The sequence below is a fragment of the Dasypus novemcinctus genome, chromosome 2 (genome assembly GCF_030445035.2).
Source record: "Dasypus novemcinctus isolate mDasNov1 chromosome 2, mDasNov1.1.hap2, whole genome shotgun sequence".
NCBI lineage: Eukaryota > Metazoa > Chordata > Mammalia > Cingulata > Dasypodidae > Dasypus > Dasypus novemcinctus.
Window position 1 is genome coordinate 74,042,259 of NC_080674.1, and position 18,479 is coordinate 74,060,737.

Consider the following 18,479-nt stretch of genomic DNA (forward strand, 5'->3'; position numbering starts at 1 on the left):
TCCACATTCATAAATGAGTGCATGGATGAATGATTCAATCAATAGAAGTATATTAAGACAATGCTTCTCAATTTCGTAGCATCCTGTTCTAGTCTCTACCATGATTAGAATTACCTGGGGAAACTTGTAAAAATACATAACCCCAGGCACCATCACCAACCTGCTTCAACAAGAATGGGATGTTGTAACCTTCTTTTTTTTTTTTTTAAGATTTAGTTATTCATCCCCGCCCCCATTTTCTGCTCTCTGTGTCTACTCACTATGCATTCTTCTGTGTCTGCTTGGCTGCTGTTTACGTGGCACCATGAATCAAACCTGGGACCTTCTGGAGTGGGAGAGAAGTGCTTAATCTCTTGCACCACCTTAGCTCCCTGGTCTGCTGTGTCTCTTATTGTCTCTCCTCTGTGTCTCTTTTTTATTGCATCATCTTTCTGTGCCAGCTCTCATTCCAGCCAGTTTCCCTTGCAGGTCAGCACTCCTGCACAGGCCAGCACTCTACTCAGGCCAGCTCACTGTGCAGGCAGCGTGCCTTCACCAGGAGGCCCCAGGAATCGAACCCTGGACCTCCCATATGGCAGATGGGAGCCCAATCACTTGAGTCACATCTACTTCCCTATAGTCTTTTTTAGCTCTCTAAATGATTCTGGTACACATAAGGTGAGAAAAAGGTTTGGAGAGGTTGATCTATTTTTCCAAGATAAGTTAGTTAAATAGAAATGAAACTAGGACAATACAACATTGTTTATGAAGGTTTTCAATTCAGTCTTTTTAATGTGCATGAGAAGGCTACTTATAATATAAAATTATGGTTATGTTCTAGTCAGTACAATAAATATACAAGCCCACTTACTCCTCATATGTCTGAATTAACAATGAAAGAGAAAGTCTGAAAATTAGCCATGATACTTAAAAACACAGACCATGATTATACTTTAACAGAGGTTTAATGCAAATGTCATCTTCTTCGTGTGTTCAGATCTGCGCTCAAAACAGACTGTAGACTGAAAGAAAATAATAAGGAATTGCAACATTTAAATTCTGGATTTAAAAAAAACTACAGTAGATTGAAAATATTTACTACTTCCACCATTTGATTTGCATTTTGTAGCTATATATACATCCACAGGAACTACTCAATGATTAGAGACTAAAAACAAAACAAAACATACTTCAGCCCAGACCTCCTTGACTCTAGTTTAGATTTTTATTTACTGGTATTATTTTATCAAATAAATGAGAATAAAACCTTATGACAGTAGAGGACCTACAAAAGCTGAAAGAATTATGAATGCCACACTTACCACTGTAATACTATATCATGTTCAGTAGAATCCTCTAAGATATAATGTTCTATTTTATATTGCTGATTTATAATATATATTTATCCAAGGAAGCAAATGTGGCTCAAGTGATAGAGCCTCCACCTACCATATGGAAGGACCCGGGTTCAATCCCTGGGGACTCCTGGTAAAAAAAGAAGAAAAAGCGTGCCTGTGCAGCAAGCCAGTGCTTGCACAGTGAGCCAAGTGCTTTTGCAGTGAGCCAAGTGCCTGCGCAGCAAGCCAAGCACCCATGTGGGTGCTGAGTGATTATGTGGTGAGCCAAGTGTCCATGCAAGTGCCTGTGTGGCAAGCCAAGTGTCCACATGGTGAGACGAGTGCTCATACAGTGAGCCAAGTGCCTGCACGGCAAGCTGAGTGCCAGCAAGAGTGCCCTTGTGGTGAGCCAGTGCCCACACAGTGAGGCGAGTGCCCTCATGGCAAGCCAAGTGCCCATGTGAGTGCCTGCGTGGTGAGCCAGTGCCTGTGTGGCAAGTCGGTGCCCGTGTGGTGAGCCGCCGAGTGCCTGCACAGTAAGCCGAGCACCCAAGCTTGTGAGTCACACAACAAGATGATGATGCAACAAAAGAGAGACTAAGGGGAGAGTCAAGGTGAAGCACAGGAGAGATCAGGACCTGAGGTAGCACAATTGACAGGGAACCTCTTTCCACATCAGAGGTCCCCAAGATCGAATCCCAATGAATCTTAGAGGAGAAAGATGAGAAAACAAAAAGAGATATAGATACAGAAGATCACACAGCAAATGGACACAGACAGCTAAAACAGCAGGGAGGCGAAGGGGAATGGGAAAGAGTGGGGGAGGGGGAGGGGAAGAAAAACACATATATATTTATCTAGAGTGGCCTCAACTACTTGTTTGTGCTGATGAGTTATGGCCATAGTTCAATTTAAAACTTTTCTTTCTGGTCTTTTATAAAGGATCTTTCTAGAATCCATGTGTGGGGGGGGAATGAACATTGACCCCTCACCTGTACAAAAATTAGAGGTGGATCATAGATCCAAAGGTGAAAGCTAAGGCTATAAGAAATGAAAGAGAATATGTAAATGAGGTGGATAAAAATTCCTTAAACAGGAAAAAAAAATACTAACTATAAAATTAAAAGAGTAAGTTGTATCTCTTTTCTCTTAAACTGAAATTCTCATTTTCTATAAACATTAAAATATTACTCACTTGCTTTATCCTACAATATAGAAAATGTTCTCTAATTTATAATATCAGTATTACAACTAAGAATAAGACTACTGAATGAGGATAAAAAATTTATCAGTGTTTTTCTCTTTTAAATATATTCTATTAAGGATGGTCAGTCTGCATACTGTGTTCAAAAGTCATTTTAAACAATTCTTTTCTCCGGGTGGCAATTTTCACAATTTGATACACACTTTAGGTTCCTTTGTTTCAATTTGTTTTAAAATTGAGGATTTTCTTTTTTCCTTTTCAATTTGATTTCATTTTTTAATCATATGTAAGAGGTTCAAAAGTCAAAACTAGTTGAAAGGTTTACTCTGAAAAGTCTTGCTTCCATCTCTATCCCCTCCACTGTTTCTAAAACCCTATAGGTAAACTTCTCTTTGTTTTTTTTGTCTAGTGTTTGCCTTTTTGCAAAAACATACACATATATTCCTATTTTTCTTTTTTCTTACACAAGGTAGCATATGCTGTTCTTCATTGCACAGCATTCTAATGTGTTATAGAATACACACAATTTGAATATTTTTTCTTAAAACAATAGAAATGTATTTTCTCAGGGTTCTGGAGGCCACAAGTCTAAAATAGCGTCGGCAGGACTGACTCCTTCTGTAGGCTCTGAGGAAGAATTTTACCTTGCCTCTTCCTAGCTTCTTTCTGGTGGGTGCTGGTAATCCTGTTGTTCCTTGGCTTATACACAATTTGACTTTGCTCAACTGTTTTATTTTGATTTATGTGCAGAATAAACAGTTATAGGCCCACGGAGAACTAATGGTAAGGGAATAGGATGGACAGCATGTAGCACTAACTGTTGCCAACTATTGCTACAATTCGTTACATGTAACGTTCCTTAAACTCAAGCATTTATGTCAGGCACTTATAATGTATGTCATGTGTTCCTTCTGGGACCCATATTCAACAGGCTGCATCTACCTCTGGCATGTTCTTCTCATGGAGATCTCTCTCTCTCACACACACACACACTCAAGTCAAGAGGAACCATTCTGCTGAACAATTTGCTGAATAATAAATCCAAACTATGCCCCAATTGGTGGTGCACTCTCTCCTGCCCTTTCTTCCTTCTCCTACAATCTTTCCTATTTCACTTGCTGCCTTTGCTCCAGCAAATGCATCAGGTCTTCAGTGAATTTGATGGCTATTGCCTATGTCAACTTAGGGCTTAGGAACTTAATGACAACTGAGGTTGGGGAATGGCTAGTTCAAATATTAGTTGATATAAGCACTGTCCCTGGACTGAAATATAGTAATCATTCCTGATATTTTAGCTCTATTCTTCTATTTAAAAAATAAATCTGGAGGGCAAGGAAATTTTTACTATCTGTTATGTTCTGCACAGTCTAAGAATGTGAGAGGCTTAAGAACTTGAGAAAGAGTGATAGGAGATAACAGTCAAGAAATAGACAGGGGCAGATTATGTGTGGCTTTGTAGGACATGGTAAGGAATCTAGATTTTATTCTAAATGGAATTGGCAGCCATGGGATATTATAAGCAGGAGAGTAATATTTAATTTACTTAAAAAAAAAGCGGGAAACGGACTTTGGCCCAGTGGTTAGGGCGTCCGTCTACCACATGGGAGGTCCGCGGTTCAAGCCCCGGGCCTCCTTGACCCGTGTGGAGCTGGCCCATGAGCAGTGCTTATGCGCGCAAGGAGTGCCATTCTACACAGGGGTGTCCCCCGCGTAGGGGAGCCCCACGCGCAAGGAGTGCACCCTGTAAGGAGAGCTGCCCAGCGCGAAGGAGGGAGCAGCCTGCCGAGGAATGGCGCCGCCCACACTTCCCGTGCCTGCCGCTGACGACAACAGAAGCGGACAAAGAAACAAGACGCAGCAAAAAGACACAGAAAACACACAACCGGGGGAGGGGAGGGGAATTAAATAAATAAAAAATAAATCTTAAAAAAAAAAAATTTTACTTTAAAAAAAGAGAAGTGTCTGCTGTGCAAAACATGAACTGCAGGGGGAGAGTAGAAACAGGGATAAGTTAGGAGGCTGTTATAGCTCAGATGATGGTTTGCATTAGGGTAAATAAGTGGCCAAAGTGGGGATATACTTTGGAGATAGGATCAATAAGATTTGCTGATGACTTTGATGTGGGAGGCTACAGGAAGAAAGGAATCTGTTGATTCCGATTTCTTGACTTATAGGTGGATGAGAAATAGTGTTTGGGTTTACACATGGTGTATGTGAGATTTCTGTTAGTCATCCAAGTAAAAATAATGAGTGGGCAGTTGAATATATCTGGGCATCAGGTACAGAGTTAAGTTAATCATATTCCTTAGTAATGATTATGAGCACAGACTCTGGAGTAGATTGTCTGGGTTCATATTTCAGCTTTGCCACTTACCAGCTTAGTGACCTTAGGTAAAGTGGTGGTTTGGAGCTATGTACTCCCAGAAGAGAATGATCTTAAAATCCATTCCTGTATGACCCATAGTCAACAGGACCTTTTGATAAAGTTACTTTAGATAAGGTGTGGCCCAGTATGGGATTTAATCCTATTATTGAAGGCCTGATAGGGAAGGCCACAGAGAGAGGAGAAAACCATGGGAAGAAGCCAGGAGAGGCTGCCATGTGCATTGTCACATGGCAGAAAACCCAACAACCAAAGATCTCCAGCAGGCAGCCCCAGAACACCAGTCTTCTAGGAGAAAGCATCACCTTGATGATGGCTTGATTTTAGACTTTTCCTAGCCTCAAAACTGAGAGCCAATAAATCCCCATTGTTTAAGCCAATCTATTTCATGGTATTTGCTTAGCAGCAAGGAAACTAAAACAGGTAAAATTACATAACCACTCATGCCTCAATTTTCTGGTTCTATAAAATGAAAGAAATAGTACCTAAACATAGCATCAAATGAGTTAATATATGTAAAGCATTAAGAACCGTGTCAATGATAAGGGCTATATAAACATTAGTCATTATAATTAGCATATTGTCATCTTCAATTCATGCAAGTTCTCCCTCGATTTTTCTTCTTCCTTGATCTTCACTCCCATTCTCCTCCACTCTAAAGTATCCACTCTATTGTTGAAAAATACCTGAAATATGCAGATATCTTTGTATTATATATACTGTTGTTTTGCATGCTTTAAAAAAAAACCTCACCACCCCAGAAATCATGTTCCTCCTCCCAATTACAATCTCCTCCCTCCTCCCAAGAATAATCACTATCCTGACTTTTATGATGATCACTTTCTTTTCTTTACAGCTTCATCATCTAAATGAGCATCCTTAAACACTATAGTTTGGCCTGTTTTCCTTTGTTGTTGTTGTTTAATATGTTTCTGTCTTTTTAAATCAAAAGATCTCCCTTTCCTCTTTTTTTCCTCCTAGTACTATGTTTCCAAAACCAGACTAATTGTCCTATCATTTCCTAAAATCTGAAAATTATTGGTTGCATTCTGTGGAATAGTTTAACATGTTTTTGTCTTTTGTCTTTTCTCTAAGTTGATAGTTGGATCACCTTGGGGTAAAAAATTGATGCATTTCTGTTTAATAAGGATACTACTACACACAAACTTAACAGCCAAGGAGGATATTTTCAGTATCTAAAATAGGAAAGAAATCTTAAAAAATCAACCCAAAATATATGGTAATCCATCTAGCAAAGAATGCACAAAACTTTTGGAAAGCTTTAAAACTATTAATACATAAAAGATTAGGAAAATAGATGCACTATGATCATGGATATGACAATTTAGGTAAATAAGGGAGATAAGCATTCAGTATCCATTCCAACTTCTTTCAACCTTGTCTCCTAACTTTAATTCTGTCAGTTAGATACATTTAATTGAGATTTGGAAATCGGAAGTGAAACTGAAGACTTCTTCCTGATGCTTTTTTTTTAACTAAAAAAAATTGACAAATATCTTGAAGATATATTTTCTGCAGCATTAATTGGATATTACTTTCTATCTAGTATCTAATATTAAAATAAATATTTCCTGCAGCAGTGTTACAGACTCCAATCATTAGCTTGTGGGTGTAGAATAGTTGCTACAGTATTTTCTCTGTAACTGAATTGCAGCTACCGTGGTTTATTCTTAACGTCAGTTTATTCCAGTTGTGGAAGTCCTGATTTTTTCATCATCCTGATGGGGACAGTGGTTGCAGCTCCCTTGATGGATCGGTTCTGCAGTATTATCCTGGGTCTCATTTTTGACAGCCCAGGCTAATGCCCATATCTCCACATTAAATAATTTTCTAAGTACTAGTTCTCTATATTAAATAATTATGTATTTAAAATACCCAGATTTATTTCCTGTAAGTGAATGCAAACTCAAATAATTAGTAAAGATATCAAACCTTCCAGATTTAGTAGTCCAATCAATCCCAATAAAAAAATTTAATGAATTAAACAAAACCAAAATTTTATATGGAATAAAAAGGTCCACAAATGTGTCAACTTCAAAAAAGGGTGGGGGCAGTGGTGGGGGGGGGGGGGGAGGAATCACCTAATCACAGAGTAAGGATACTGAGTCCATGTATTAAGTTAATAATTTTCAATGCTGGGTAACAGTTCTATGGAAAACTGTTACCCTTTTTACCTTTATTTGTCTGAAGTTTTCCAGAATACTTTAAAAAAAGAAAATTCAGTCTGGAGTTCAAAGGAAGTCAGGGTTGGAATTATAAATTTGGGAGTCATCAAAATAAAGATAAAACTTAAAAGCCATGGGTTTGGAAGAAATCATTTAGGGAGAGAATATACAGGCAGAAAAGAGGACAGGAGACTAAAATGTGAGCAACTGTTTTATTTGGAGGTTAGACAGAGGAGGAAGATAAAGCAAAGTGGAGGAGGTGCCTGTACAGTAAGAAGAAAATCAGGAAAGTGAAATGTTTTGGAAGCCTGGAGAAGAAAATGTTTAAGAAATGTGGAGGTGTGTGTCAAATGCTACTCAAAGGCCAAAATGAGAACTGAGATTTTGGATTTGGCAAGATGGAGGTCTTTAGTGCCCATGAAAAAGTGTTTCAGAGGACTGAAGAGAGTGAAGATACATTTGGGGTTGAATGAAAGAATAGAGGTGAGAAAGTGGAAAAATTTCGCTGTAAAAGGGAGCACAGAAATTGAGCAGTGGCTGGAGGGGAACACAGGTCCAAAGAAATTTTTAAATTTTGTTCTTTATTAAGATAATATTGCACGTTGGTGTACTGATAAAATAATCTAGTTAAAAGGGGGAACATATCTAGGAGGGATAGAATAACAGAAGAATCAACATCCTGAATGAAGTAAGGAAATGTACAAGTAGACAGAATATTTCTTCCATGTGTAAGAGGTGAAAGCATTATTTGTAGGTTCAGATACAAATAGGTGGATAATTTGGTGGAAGGATGATGAGATTGTGCCTATTTTCATATTTTTAACCCTCTAAGCCTTGGTTCCCTTACCAATAAAATGGGAAGCAAATACCTCGCAAGATTTCTGTGAGGGGAAAGGGATGTGGTTCAAGCAATTGGGCTCATGCCTACCACATGGGAAGTCCCTGGTTTGGTTTCCAGCGCCTCCTAAAGAAGACAGCAAGCTGGTGTGGTGGGCAGGGGTGGCAAGCTGACACAACAAGAGACATAAGAAGAAAAACATAATGAGAGATACAGTAAAGCAGGGAACCGAGATGGCTCAAATGATTAGGTGCCTGCCTCCCTCCCACATCGGAAGTCCTGGGTTCGGCTCCCAGTGCCTCCTAAAGAAACAAGGAAGACGAACAGACACAGCAAATGAAAACAACAAGGGGGTGGGGAGAAATAAATAAATCTTAAAAAGAAAAAAGATTTCTGTGAGGATCAAATGACCCAAGAGCAAGCACTCAATATAACCTAGTGGGAAACTGTCTAGACTTCTAGCTCATTCTCCATTAACCCTCCAAAAAATGCACCAACCTCTCATCTTGCATTTAATGAAATACTACAACTAAAAATAACTATGATGGAAGTAATTTAATGGAGTTGGAAGTCAGAAGGGTTTCCTGAGACATTTAAACTGAGAATGAAATGATGTGTAGGCACTAACTTGATAAAGGTGGGAGGGCTAGAAGAGTTCAAGGTTTACGAAGTTCAAAAAAAAAAAAGTTCAAAGTGGCTACCAGGCATAAGCTAGAGGAAGAAGCAACTAAAAGCATAGGAACTTTCACCCCAAGTGAATACCTAACACCTCTAATGGGTCAGAATGGGGCTCAACAGCCTGTTAGAAGTAAGCATAATACAAAGAGAATACTTTGGCTCTTGCTGAAGCTGACTGAAGTCCAGCTAAGAGAAAAACAATTCATAGACTTTGATTAGACGATAAACTCTAAATAAGGGAGTACTAATAGTTTACATTTGTCTTACCACTTCTGTCTATTGACAGAGGCCATCTCGAATAATAAAAAAAATGATTATTAGACTTGTTCAAGCTAGTAGTAAAGTGTGGGAACCATTTAGACATTGAATGCACATGGGAAATGGTAACACATGAATTACTGTTTTGCTATCTCTAAGCTAAGACCTCAACTAATAGCAATGTATTTGGAGTAAAAAAAAAAAAACACCTTCAGTTATTTTTAAAAAGATATGTATATAAATATTAGCAGAATCATAATTCCAAAATAGTCACAAGATAAGCAGAAGCAGCTGATGGGAGTCAAATACCAAAATTTTCTTCTCTTACTATTAGGGAATCCTTGATGATTTTCTACAAAGTACAAGTTTTAAAAACAACAAAAGAGTAAAAGGGGAATCAAAGAAAAACAAAAAATAACCTAGAACATTTCCTGAAAACAGGTGTATAAAAGGTGAATCAGGGAAATGGACTTGGCCCAGTGGTTAGGGCGTCCGTCTACCACATGGGAGGTCCACGGTTCAAACCCTGGGCCTCCTTGATCCGTGTGGAGCTGGCCATGCGCAGTGCTGATGCGCGCAAGGAGTGCAGTGCCACGCAGGGGTGTCCCCCGTGTAGGGGAGCCCCTGTGCTAGAAGTGCACCCCGTAAGGAGAGCTGCCCAGCACGAAAGAAAGTGCAGCCTGCCCAAGAATGGCACCACAAACATGGAGAGCCGACACAACAGGATGATACAACAAAAAGAAACACAGATTCCCGTGCTGCTAACAACAACAGAACCGGACAAAGAACACACAGCAAATGGACACGGAGAACAGACAATTGGAGCAGGGCAGGGGGGGGGAGGGGAGAGAAAAAAAAAGGTGAATCAGGTGGCAAGTTATGGATGCAGTTTGTGCTTATGTAAAAGCTCAGAAAACATCATATGACTTTTAAGTTTCAAATGCCTGCCTCCAGTGTATCCAGAAGGAAGGAGAAAAAAATTGTTCCTGAACAAAGGTCACCTTTCTTTCAGAAAAAGGCAGTATATAATTTGTAAGAATTCTATAGCACTGAATAGTTGGCAGAGTTAGTTCCACCTTTATCTTTAGGGACAGTGACCCATAAAGACTAACTGCAAACCCCCTTTGCTGCACCAAACTTGATTCAAATTTAAATAGAATCAGTATTGATTTTCAGTTGAGAATATATCAACTGTTACAATTAGCCTAAAAAGCAATACAGCTGTTCTCAGTTATTTTTCTTAATGAGACATCACAATTTTAACAAACTTACATGTGAAAATTATTGAAAAACAAAGATTCATCTTAAATGATGGGTGCATATATAAATTGTGTTCTCTAGCTAAGAGTTCAGACTGTTTTGAATATGAAAAGGCACTTCATAGCTAAGACTATAAAAAGGTTGATCAGATATCACCTTTATTTGAATTGCCTTTTAAAAAAATATCTATTATTTTATGTTGGAGTGTCTTAATGCTTGCCCAGGCATTTAGCAAATTTTAACGCACACCAATAAGCCGAGTCTCTCTAACCACACCGGAAACAAATTTCCCCTTGATTGAATAATCCATTAAAAAGGTAAAGTTTATTCACCATAAATTGCTAATGTGTCAAGTCCATGCTAACTCGTTATCAAGGAGTCAACTTTTTGCTTGTTAAAGTGACAAGAGAAATAAATTTCACGTAGACCGGTTTAAGGTGGTTAGCCACCTGCTTAACTTGCTGAGTTGCAGATTATCGGTCCTATCACCAGTCCTAAATCGATTTTTGAGGGTGGGGCCCGGGGATGCATTGTGAACATGCGTTCCAGAAATTCTGAACTACCGTCCCACAACTTGCCAAACTATCTAACCTTGGAAAGCAAAAGTAAACTCATTGCTTTTAACAAAGTTCTGACAAAATGTTTTGGTAAAGCCTCACTCGGGCCGAATGGGAATTTCTAATGCACTCAAATGTCGCTCTAATCTACACTAACAAGTCAGCACAGAGCAGCTAGAGCGAGCACGTGCCCGGCGCCCAGGCGTTTCCCCAAACGTGAACAGGCACTTTCTTCGGAGGGAAAGGAACTTCAGGATCAGGGGCCAATGATGACATGGCAGACTTACTCAACCCTAACTGTGCAAAGAACCATGCTCTCTGACCCTCTGTGGCCTTTCCCAGGGCTACTCGCGATGCCCTCAGAATCTCTGCTAGTACCTCACGCCAGGTATCGCCGGACGAGGAAGAGCGGAAGTTGGCGCACCACCGCCACAGCGCCGTGCCGCGAAACCGCGCATGCGCACTGAAGAGCGGAGCTCGCCGCGCTGTCCATTTCCTGATTTTGGGTGGAAGTGGCGTTGTATCACTTCCGGCCTCCCTCTAGCTGCCATCTTGCGTCCCCGCGTGTGTGCGTCTGGTCTCAGCTGGTCTACCTGAGACCCCTGAGTGCCAACCCTAGTCCCCCGCGCGGCCCCATTTCCGCTCCGACAAGGTACAAAAAGGCTCTGAACGCCGGCGTGGGAGGAGGAAGGGAGCGGGGGCGGGAAGTTCCCGGAAGAAGCAAGACAGGGAGGGACAGGGTTGAGGAGAGCAAGGCGATGCGACGGACAGGCGCACCCACTCAGGCTGACTCTCCGGGGCGAGGTCGAGCCAGGGGCGGCTGCCCTGGGGTCGAGACGACGCCGTCTTTACCTCCACCTCGCGGCGGAACCCGAGGACAGGAGCCTCAGGTACCGCCAGGCTTGTGGAGAGTGGCCGGGCTGGGCAGGCCCTGGCTAGGCCAAGGCCGGGCCGAGCCAGGGCCTTGGGTGGGGGGAGCTGAACAGGCCTTGCTCAGAGCCCTTGTTCTTGGACTGCAAAGAGCGGAAAGGTCTGGGGGAGGGCATGGGAGGTGGTTGCTCTTTGGGCACTCTCGAAACTAAATTCGGAATTTTACGGGGTGGATTTGGGATCCAGGCCTCGGCCTAAGTAATACATATACTCTCCTGCTGGTGTCTTGGGAAATAACGAGCGTGGAATGCTAGAGGGAGGTAGACCTTTCCTCGCTGAGGGTTTCCTGTTTTTTTTAGATGAAAGAAACTATCATGAACCAGGAGAAACTCGCCAAACTGCAGGCACAAGTGCGCATTGGTGGGAAAGTAAGTTTTATTTTTTACTTTGAAGTTCTAAGGTTAGGAAGTTTGTTTTGCATTTCAAATACCACAGTGAGACACGCAGGTTGTACGTTAAAAGAAAAAAAAGAGCAAGTTAACCGAGGTTAAAAGAACACTTAAACTAAAAACGTTGCTTTTATGTAACCATGTTTATGTTCAGTGCTACAGTGTTTTAGTAGAACAAGTGTTTGCTAGTTAGAAAATGTGTCATTTCAGTTTGATCATTATTGTAAACCTCACACCCTAGACTTGTTTTGGCTTAAGTTAAATCGGTGCTTGGTTTTTCCCCCCACTTTATAACTAAGCTAAATCTGAATTTGTTGATAAATTTCATCTATCCTTTCAACCAGAATATCATTTAAGGCTCTGAATAATTGTTACATGTAACAGAAGTTTGTGTGTCTCTTGTAAATCAAGACTCTTTCAGTGATGTTTTCTGAGCTAAATGTAGTCCAGGGTAGTTGTATATTTTCAGAGTTACTTGAAAATATCTTTCTCATAGGTACATTTTGGAGTTTAAGCAGTGACTATAGATTTGAAACGATTATCGAAGCAGATATCTACTTTGTTTTGGCTTCGTAATTGCCCTAAAACTGAGGGAATGAAAGTGATTTGTGGGTTTTTTAATGGGCAGTTTAGGTTAAATGTCTTTTTCTGTTAAATACTGATCATCTTCAAGGGAATTCTTTTACTTTATTTAGAAGTCCACTCTAAAAAGAGATCTCCCTGGTTTTATTTTGTATTGTTAACACATTCTTACTATTAAACAAGGTGTGGCAATCTTTTGGAACAGAGCATGTGTTTACTTAGTAAAACTTGTATGTAATGTTTCCACAGTACAAGTTTATTGCCTAATAGTTTTTCTCTTCTTTAAAGCACTGTCTATTGTGAGATAGCTGAAAGTTGTACCTAAACATAAAGCTATAGATCTGTTGAATTACTGAACTTTGTCAGCAGTGAATTTATCCTGATTTTTTTTTTTTTTTTTTGCTGAGGCTAGTAGTTTTCAAGAGCCACACCTATACCCAGTAACAATAGGTGTTTCTTGTTCTTTTTAATAGTTGTTATAAGCTAGGTGTGGTCTTCAGGTGCCAGAAAAACTCATGTGGGTTACTTTGCTTAGCCATCATTCCTTTTATTGATCGTATGAGTTTCAGAAGCATAATCTGAATAATGTGTCTGTGTCCAGTCTTTTTTAACCCTGATTATTAGACTTCAGTTTTGTGAGGCACCACTGGTAGGGTAAAGGAAACATTCTTGAAGGTTTCCAGGAAACTTAAAAATGATGTAAGTGTAAACTTTTAGTCTTATAATGTCATGTCTTAATACTTATTTAGTTATATAGCAAATCTTTCTGTAGTTACAGAAGTATAGAAACAATTTTCTGAGCTTTTAAGAAACCTACTTATTATGAGATGTGAAATTAGTTGTTTTGCCTTAGAGAAACCTGCAAGGATTAGGTACTTTTATCACTATTTTCTTCTGTTAAACTGTGATATATATTAGTGTTTAAACCTGGGACTCAACCTTTTTTGTCTCACAGACCCCTTTACCAGTCAGGTGAAAACCGTGGACACCTTACTAAGTCACATTATACTGTGTATTATTTAATAAATATATCACACCCACACCAACATGTCCCCACAAGAATAATGTTTGTTTGTTTGTTTGTTTGTTTTACTTCATTTTGAGCTCACAGATCCCTGGTTAAGAATCCTTGGACTTTAAACCCTTACTATGTTGGGTTCTGAGAACGTAAAGTTGAGAAGTTTAAAGTCCGGAGTGGTGGGGTGGGGAATACAGGGAGGGGAGTTTTAGGCCTAGTTAAGGAGATAAGGCCCCTTTAAAAACAAATCCTGTTTTCACAATGTGGTACAGACAGTGAAATAGAAGCATTTTCAAGATAGGTGAGAATAGTTTGGAGTGGAGGGTAGTTGCATCACAGAAAGGTAACGCTTAAACAAGATTTTTAAAGGATGAAAGGAGATTGGAGACTTGGCATATATGTATAAGAGGCCACATATTTTCCTGAAGCTTGTATTCATTTGATCATCAAGGTATTAAGTACCTTCAGTGAGCCATATTGTTCTAGGTACTAGGTTTATAGCAATAAACACAACAAAAGCCCTCAAGGCTTACATTCTCATGGAAGGGTATAGACAATAAAATATTTCTCTCTCATAGTAGAAAAATAAACAAGGAAAGATAATGATTGAATCAGGAATTGCTATTTTTTAATCATTGGTTGGGAAAGGCCACTCTGGTGACATCTGAGCAGAGACCTGCACTGAGAGAGCCTTGCAGATGCTGGTGGAAGAGAGTAATGGAATGTGCAGAGGTTATAAGGTCATAGCCTGCTTGGCCTGTTTAAGGAGCAGGAAGGAGATATATTATTTGGCTGAGAAGGAGGAGTACTACACATCTGTGGTAGGAGATGTGTTCACAGTGGCAAGGCAGCAAGAAGAACTTCAGATTTTACTCTTTGGTGCTATAGAGGACTGTAGTCAGACTCATTTGATCACTGTCTTGCCTGTGAATATTAGTTTTGATGTTGAGTTTTTTAAAAGACATGGAGCTTCTGAATGAGGCTGAGTTTAGGTTGACAAGTGCCCCTCATTGTTCACTTCTAGAGCAAATAATATAAAAAAGTAGGACTTCCAGAAGATCATTTATATCTTACAAAATTAGAAGTTAGACGATGTTAAGGATTTTCTTTTCCCTCTTTTTGCTTCCATCTTTGTGTTAACGTGTCTACTCACTGCAAAAAAGTTTATAGTTATAGTAATTTTTCATACAGATCCAAAGATCAAAAAAGAATTAAACTGTTTCCCTTGAAAATGAGGTGTAAATGTGATATTTTTCTCTCCTTTTCTCCCTCTCAGGGAACTGCTCGCAGAAAGAAGAAGGTGGTTCATAGAACAGCTACAGCAGATGATAAAAAACTTCAGTTCTCCTTAAAGAAATTAGGGGTAAACAATATCTCTGGTATTGAAGAGGTAAATGTTAAATTTTCTTTCTTTAAAAAGCAAAATTTGGTTGGAAAGTTTTACTATTCATGCATTAAATCCCCCCCCCCTTTAAACTGTACTTCAAACAATTTCATATCCCTCTAGACTCAAAGTTCCTAAAGACATGTTTCTACCCTTTTAATGAGTTTCAAGGAGATTTCTAAGTCTGAAAACTGTCTGAAAAGTATTAGTCCACACATTCCGTTCCAGACAGAATTTCACCTGCCATTTTAGTTCATTTCTCAATGGTGCAAAGAGCTTCACAGTGAAATAACAGAAACCAAACTTCAGTTATTGTTTAATAAAACATGTTTGATTTTAAAGGGAATTTAGTGAGTATTGCTAATTTTTAAAAATGTTTCTTTACAGGTTAACATGTTTACAAACCAAGGAACAGTGATCCACTTTAATAACCCTAAAGTTCAGGCATCTCTGGCAGCGAACACTTTCACCATTACAGGCCATGCTGAGACCAAGCAGTTAACAGAAATGCTACCCAGCATCTTAAACCAGCTTGGTGCAGACAGTCTGACCAGTTTGAGGAGACTGGCTGAAGCTCTGCCCAAACAATGTGAGTTTCCTAGTAGGGGTTTTGCCAAGTGTTACTTATTTAGCAGCAGATTTCTTAGATCCTAGAGCACAAAGGAAATATCTTAAATTTGAAAATGCAAACTTTTCACTAAACATCAATTATTAAATTGATTTTAAGCAAGTGTTCTTAGTGTGGTCAGTAATTTATGTTGTGATCATTATACTTTATTCAGTGATCAGTGGGATGTATTTTATTTTTATTAACTAGAAATGTTGAAAATGTTGATTTCCCCCCCCCCCACTTTTGATAACTATTTACAGTTTATATTTTTTTCCCCCTTTAATCCATATTTTATTCCTCCATCCTGTGGACCCTGGGTACAGTTTAGGATTGATTACAAATATATTAGTATTATCAAACTTCTTAGTTGTATCTATATAAGTGGTATTATCCATAGCTTTTTTAAAGAAATGGGCTGCCTATATTTTGGTTTTTTTAGTTACATATGATAGACGTTTTTTTTTTTTTTCAGGGCAAAAAATAGTTGAGTATTAGCAACTTATGCTGAGGCCCTCTGATTAAAATTTAAGCAACTGGAATTCAGAAGCAAGCTAGAGGCTTATTTAGACTTACTGTAGAGATACCCATGTTTTTCTAGGCATTGACTCAATTTGCCTCAATTTTTAATGTCATGTTGAGTGGAATAAGAGGTTCTGGAATGTCTTTGGCTCTCAGAAACTGAAGTAGGCTTTTGAAGTATCCTAGTGAAATCTATATGGGGCTAATACAGTGAGGTCTTATAATTTTGAGTGTAGTTTACTTTCATGTATAATAAAAGGAAAGTGGTTGCTTATCACTCAGATGCTTTCAATATTTCATTCTATTTTCAGTAAATGTTTATTGAGTGTATACTTTTATGCTGTGCATTGCTTTAAACACTAGCTCTATACTGGTGCACAAAACTAAGAATATTTGAGAAAATGACCTCTTAAGTTGCATCTAAAATATGTCTTACCATAAAATTTGATATGTGGGTTTGCCCTCACCTTGGGAGTTCCCTATTTGTCTCACGCTATCTCAGCTCCTGTGCCAAGTCAGAGAGATTAAAATGGTAGGTATGGAATTTGTTTGATGCTATATTGGTATTTCACCCCATTTGTAGATAGCAGAATGTCATGTCATTGATAATATAGAAGAAATCCACATGTCACTGTAATCATGAATATAGTTTGTAACAAAATTTGGTGTTTCTATCTGTTATTTTGGTTAAACTTTATTGAAGACTTAGAAAAGTGTGTGAGTAACATTTGTTTCCCTTTCACAGCTGTGGATGGAAAAGCACCACTTGCTCCTGGAGAGGATGATGATGATGAAGTTCCAGGTAGGAACTTTAATTTGTAGTTAGACCAGAGACTCTTAGCAAGGGAGAATAGAGAGTCCTTATACTATCCCTATTTGGGGAATAAGTACAGAAGGTAAAGGGAGGGGTGGGCTGGTAAAGGAGATGTGGCATTCACTTAGAATGAGAATAATGCTATGTTATTTAACTGAAGTTATGTTTGCAGACTTGGCTTATTTCTGTGAAATTCCAAGGTATAGGTGTCTAATCTTAGGGTAAATGTTGAATAAATAAAAGTCTGTTATAACATAAATATAATTTACCTGTAAATCACAAACGACCCTTTGTTTCCTACTTTGAAATTCATAAATGTATGAGAAGACACAGAAAAGTTGAAGTATCTTGGTATATAACCATCCTGAAATCTGCAGTACAATAATGTCTTTGGCATTCATGGATTTTTCTCTCACAGCTGTTACTGGATAATTTACTTTGTTGAAAAATAATTTCTTAGGCAGTAGACTCACTAGGCTTATAAATATCCCCACTTTGCATAGACAGGTATCCTCAGGAATGAGGAAAAACTTAAACTGTGTGTCATGGGATTTGGTTCTGGCTCTCCTCATTGACCACTATATTACACTGTTTAATTTTAATTCTTGGAATGGAGTTAGAATGGGGAGTGTGTGTATGTATATTCCTTAAGTACAGGGTTTATATGGTTGCAAATTATTGGCTTTCCTTTTTCCCTTGTTTTACTTGTATGCCAAACGTACACTTATCTAAGTGTGTCAAATGGATAGTGGTCTCATCAGAAATAATTAAATTTCTATCCTGTTAACTGTAGGATATATTTTGGGAGCATTTCCTCATCTCCTGATAAGATCTGATGATGATATGTAGATTTGGCTTTTTCCTGAGTTTCTACTTTCTCTTTTTCTAGATCTTGTGGAGAATTTTGATGAGGCTTCCAAGAATGAGGCCAACTGAATTGAGTCAACTTCCGAAGAAGATAGAATTTGACATTACTTGGAGCTGCTATTTTATATTATGACTGCTTTTTAAAATTGTTTCGTTTATGGATCTAATAAAATCTAGATCTCTAATATTTTTAAGCTCAAGCCCGTTGGACACTGCAGCTCTTTTCAGTTTTTGCTTATCCACAGTTTCATTCTTTGCAGCTAATTAAGCTGAAGAAGCCTGGGAGTAAAGTTTGAAAACAATATTAATAAAGTTCTTTGCCTAGTACTCAAGGTTTTATTTTTTTATTTCATTAAAACGGATTTTTATGCAGAAAGCAAAGTTGTTTATCGGAAGCTAATTTTGGCATATAATGTGACTGAAAACCTTTGATAAAATTTGATTAAGGATTGAGAATCATGTATAATATAACAAATTTGTATGAAGTTCTCATGTTTCGGAATATTTTTTCTCTAGCAGAGAGGGCTTCCATGGCTTTTTGTCATAAGTACATTTATAAAATGAGAGTAAAAGATTCTTTAGTGGGTGTGCAGGGGTGGGGTTTTTTTGCTCTTGATATTTCTACTTTGTTAGCACAGAGTGCCTCACATGTTTGGTCTAACTTAATTTTATCTCATTTAATGCTC

At 38.7% G+C, this 18,479-nt stretch overlaps 1 protein-coding gene and 1 long non-coding RNA gene across 3 annotated transcripts; one reads left to right on the plus strand and one right to left on the minus strand.

Moving 5' to 3' along the window:
- Positions 1-2,967: 2,967 nt before the first annotated feature.
- On the minus strand, positions 2,968-11,145 carry LOC131280920 (uncharacterized). The gene is made up of 2 exons (XR_009188626.2): positions 11,059-11,145; positions 2,968-5,589 (listed from the first exon to the last, which is right to left on the minus strand). It is a non-coding gene; the product is annotated as an uncharacterized lncRNA (long non-coding RNA).
- A 43-nt stretch (positions 11,146-11,188) lies between these two features.
- BTF3 (basic transcription factor 3) lies at positions 11,189-18,120 on the plus strand. Of its 2 annotated transcripts, none has more exons than XM_004480245.5 (6): positions 11,189-11,570; positions 11,910-11,978; positions 14,876-14,989; positions 15,371-15,572; positions 16,858-16,914; positions 17,816-18,120. In XM_004480245.5, the coding sequence occupies exons 1-6, from the start codon at positions 11,439-11,441 to the stop codon at positions 17,860-17,862; spliced, it is 621 nt and encodes a 206-aa protein (XP_004480302.1). In that variant the 5' UTR covers positions 11,189-11,438; the 3' UTR covers positions 17,863-18,120. The 2 variants fall into 2 exon arrangements, with proteins under 2 accessions (XP_004480302.1, XP_004480303.1); XM_004480246.3 differs by having other exon boundaries at positions 11,194-11,332.
- Positions 18,121-18,479: the final 359 nt, after the last annotated feature.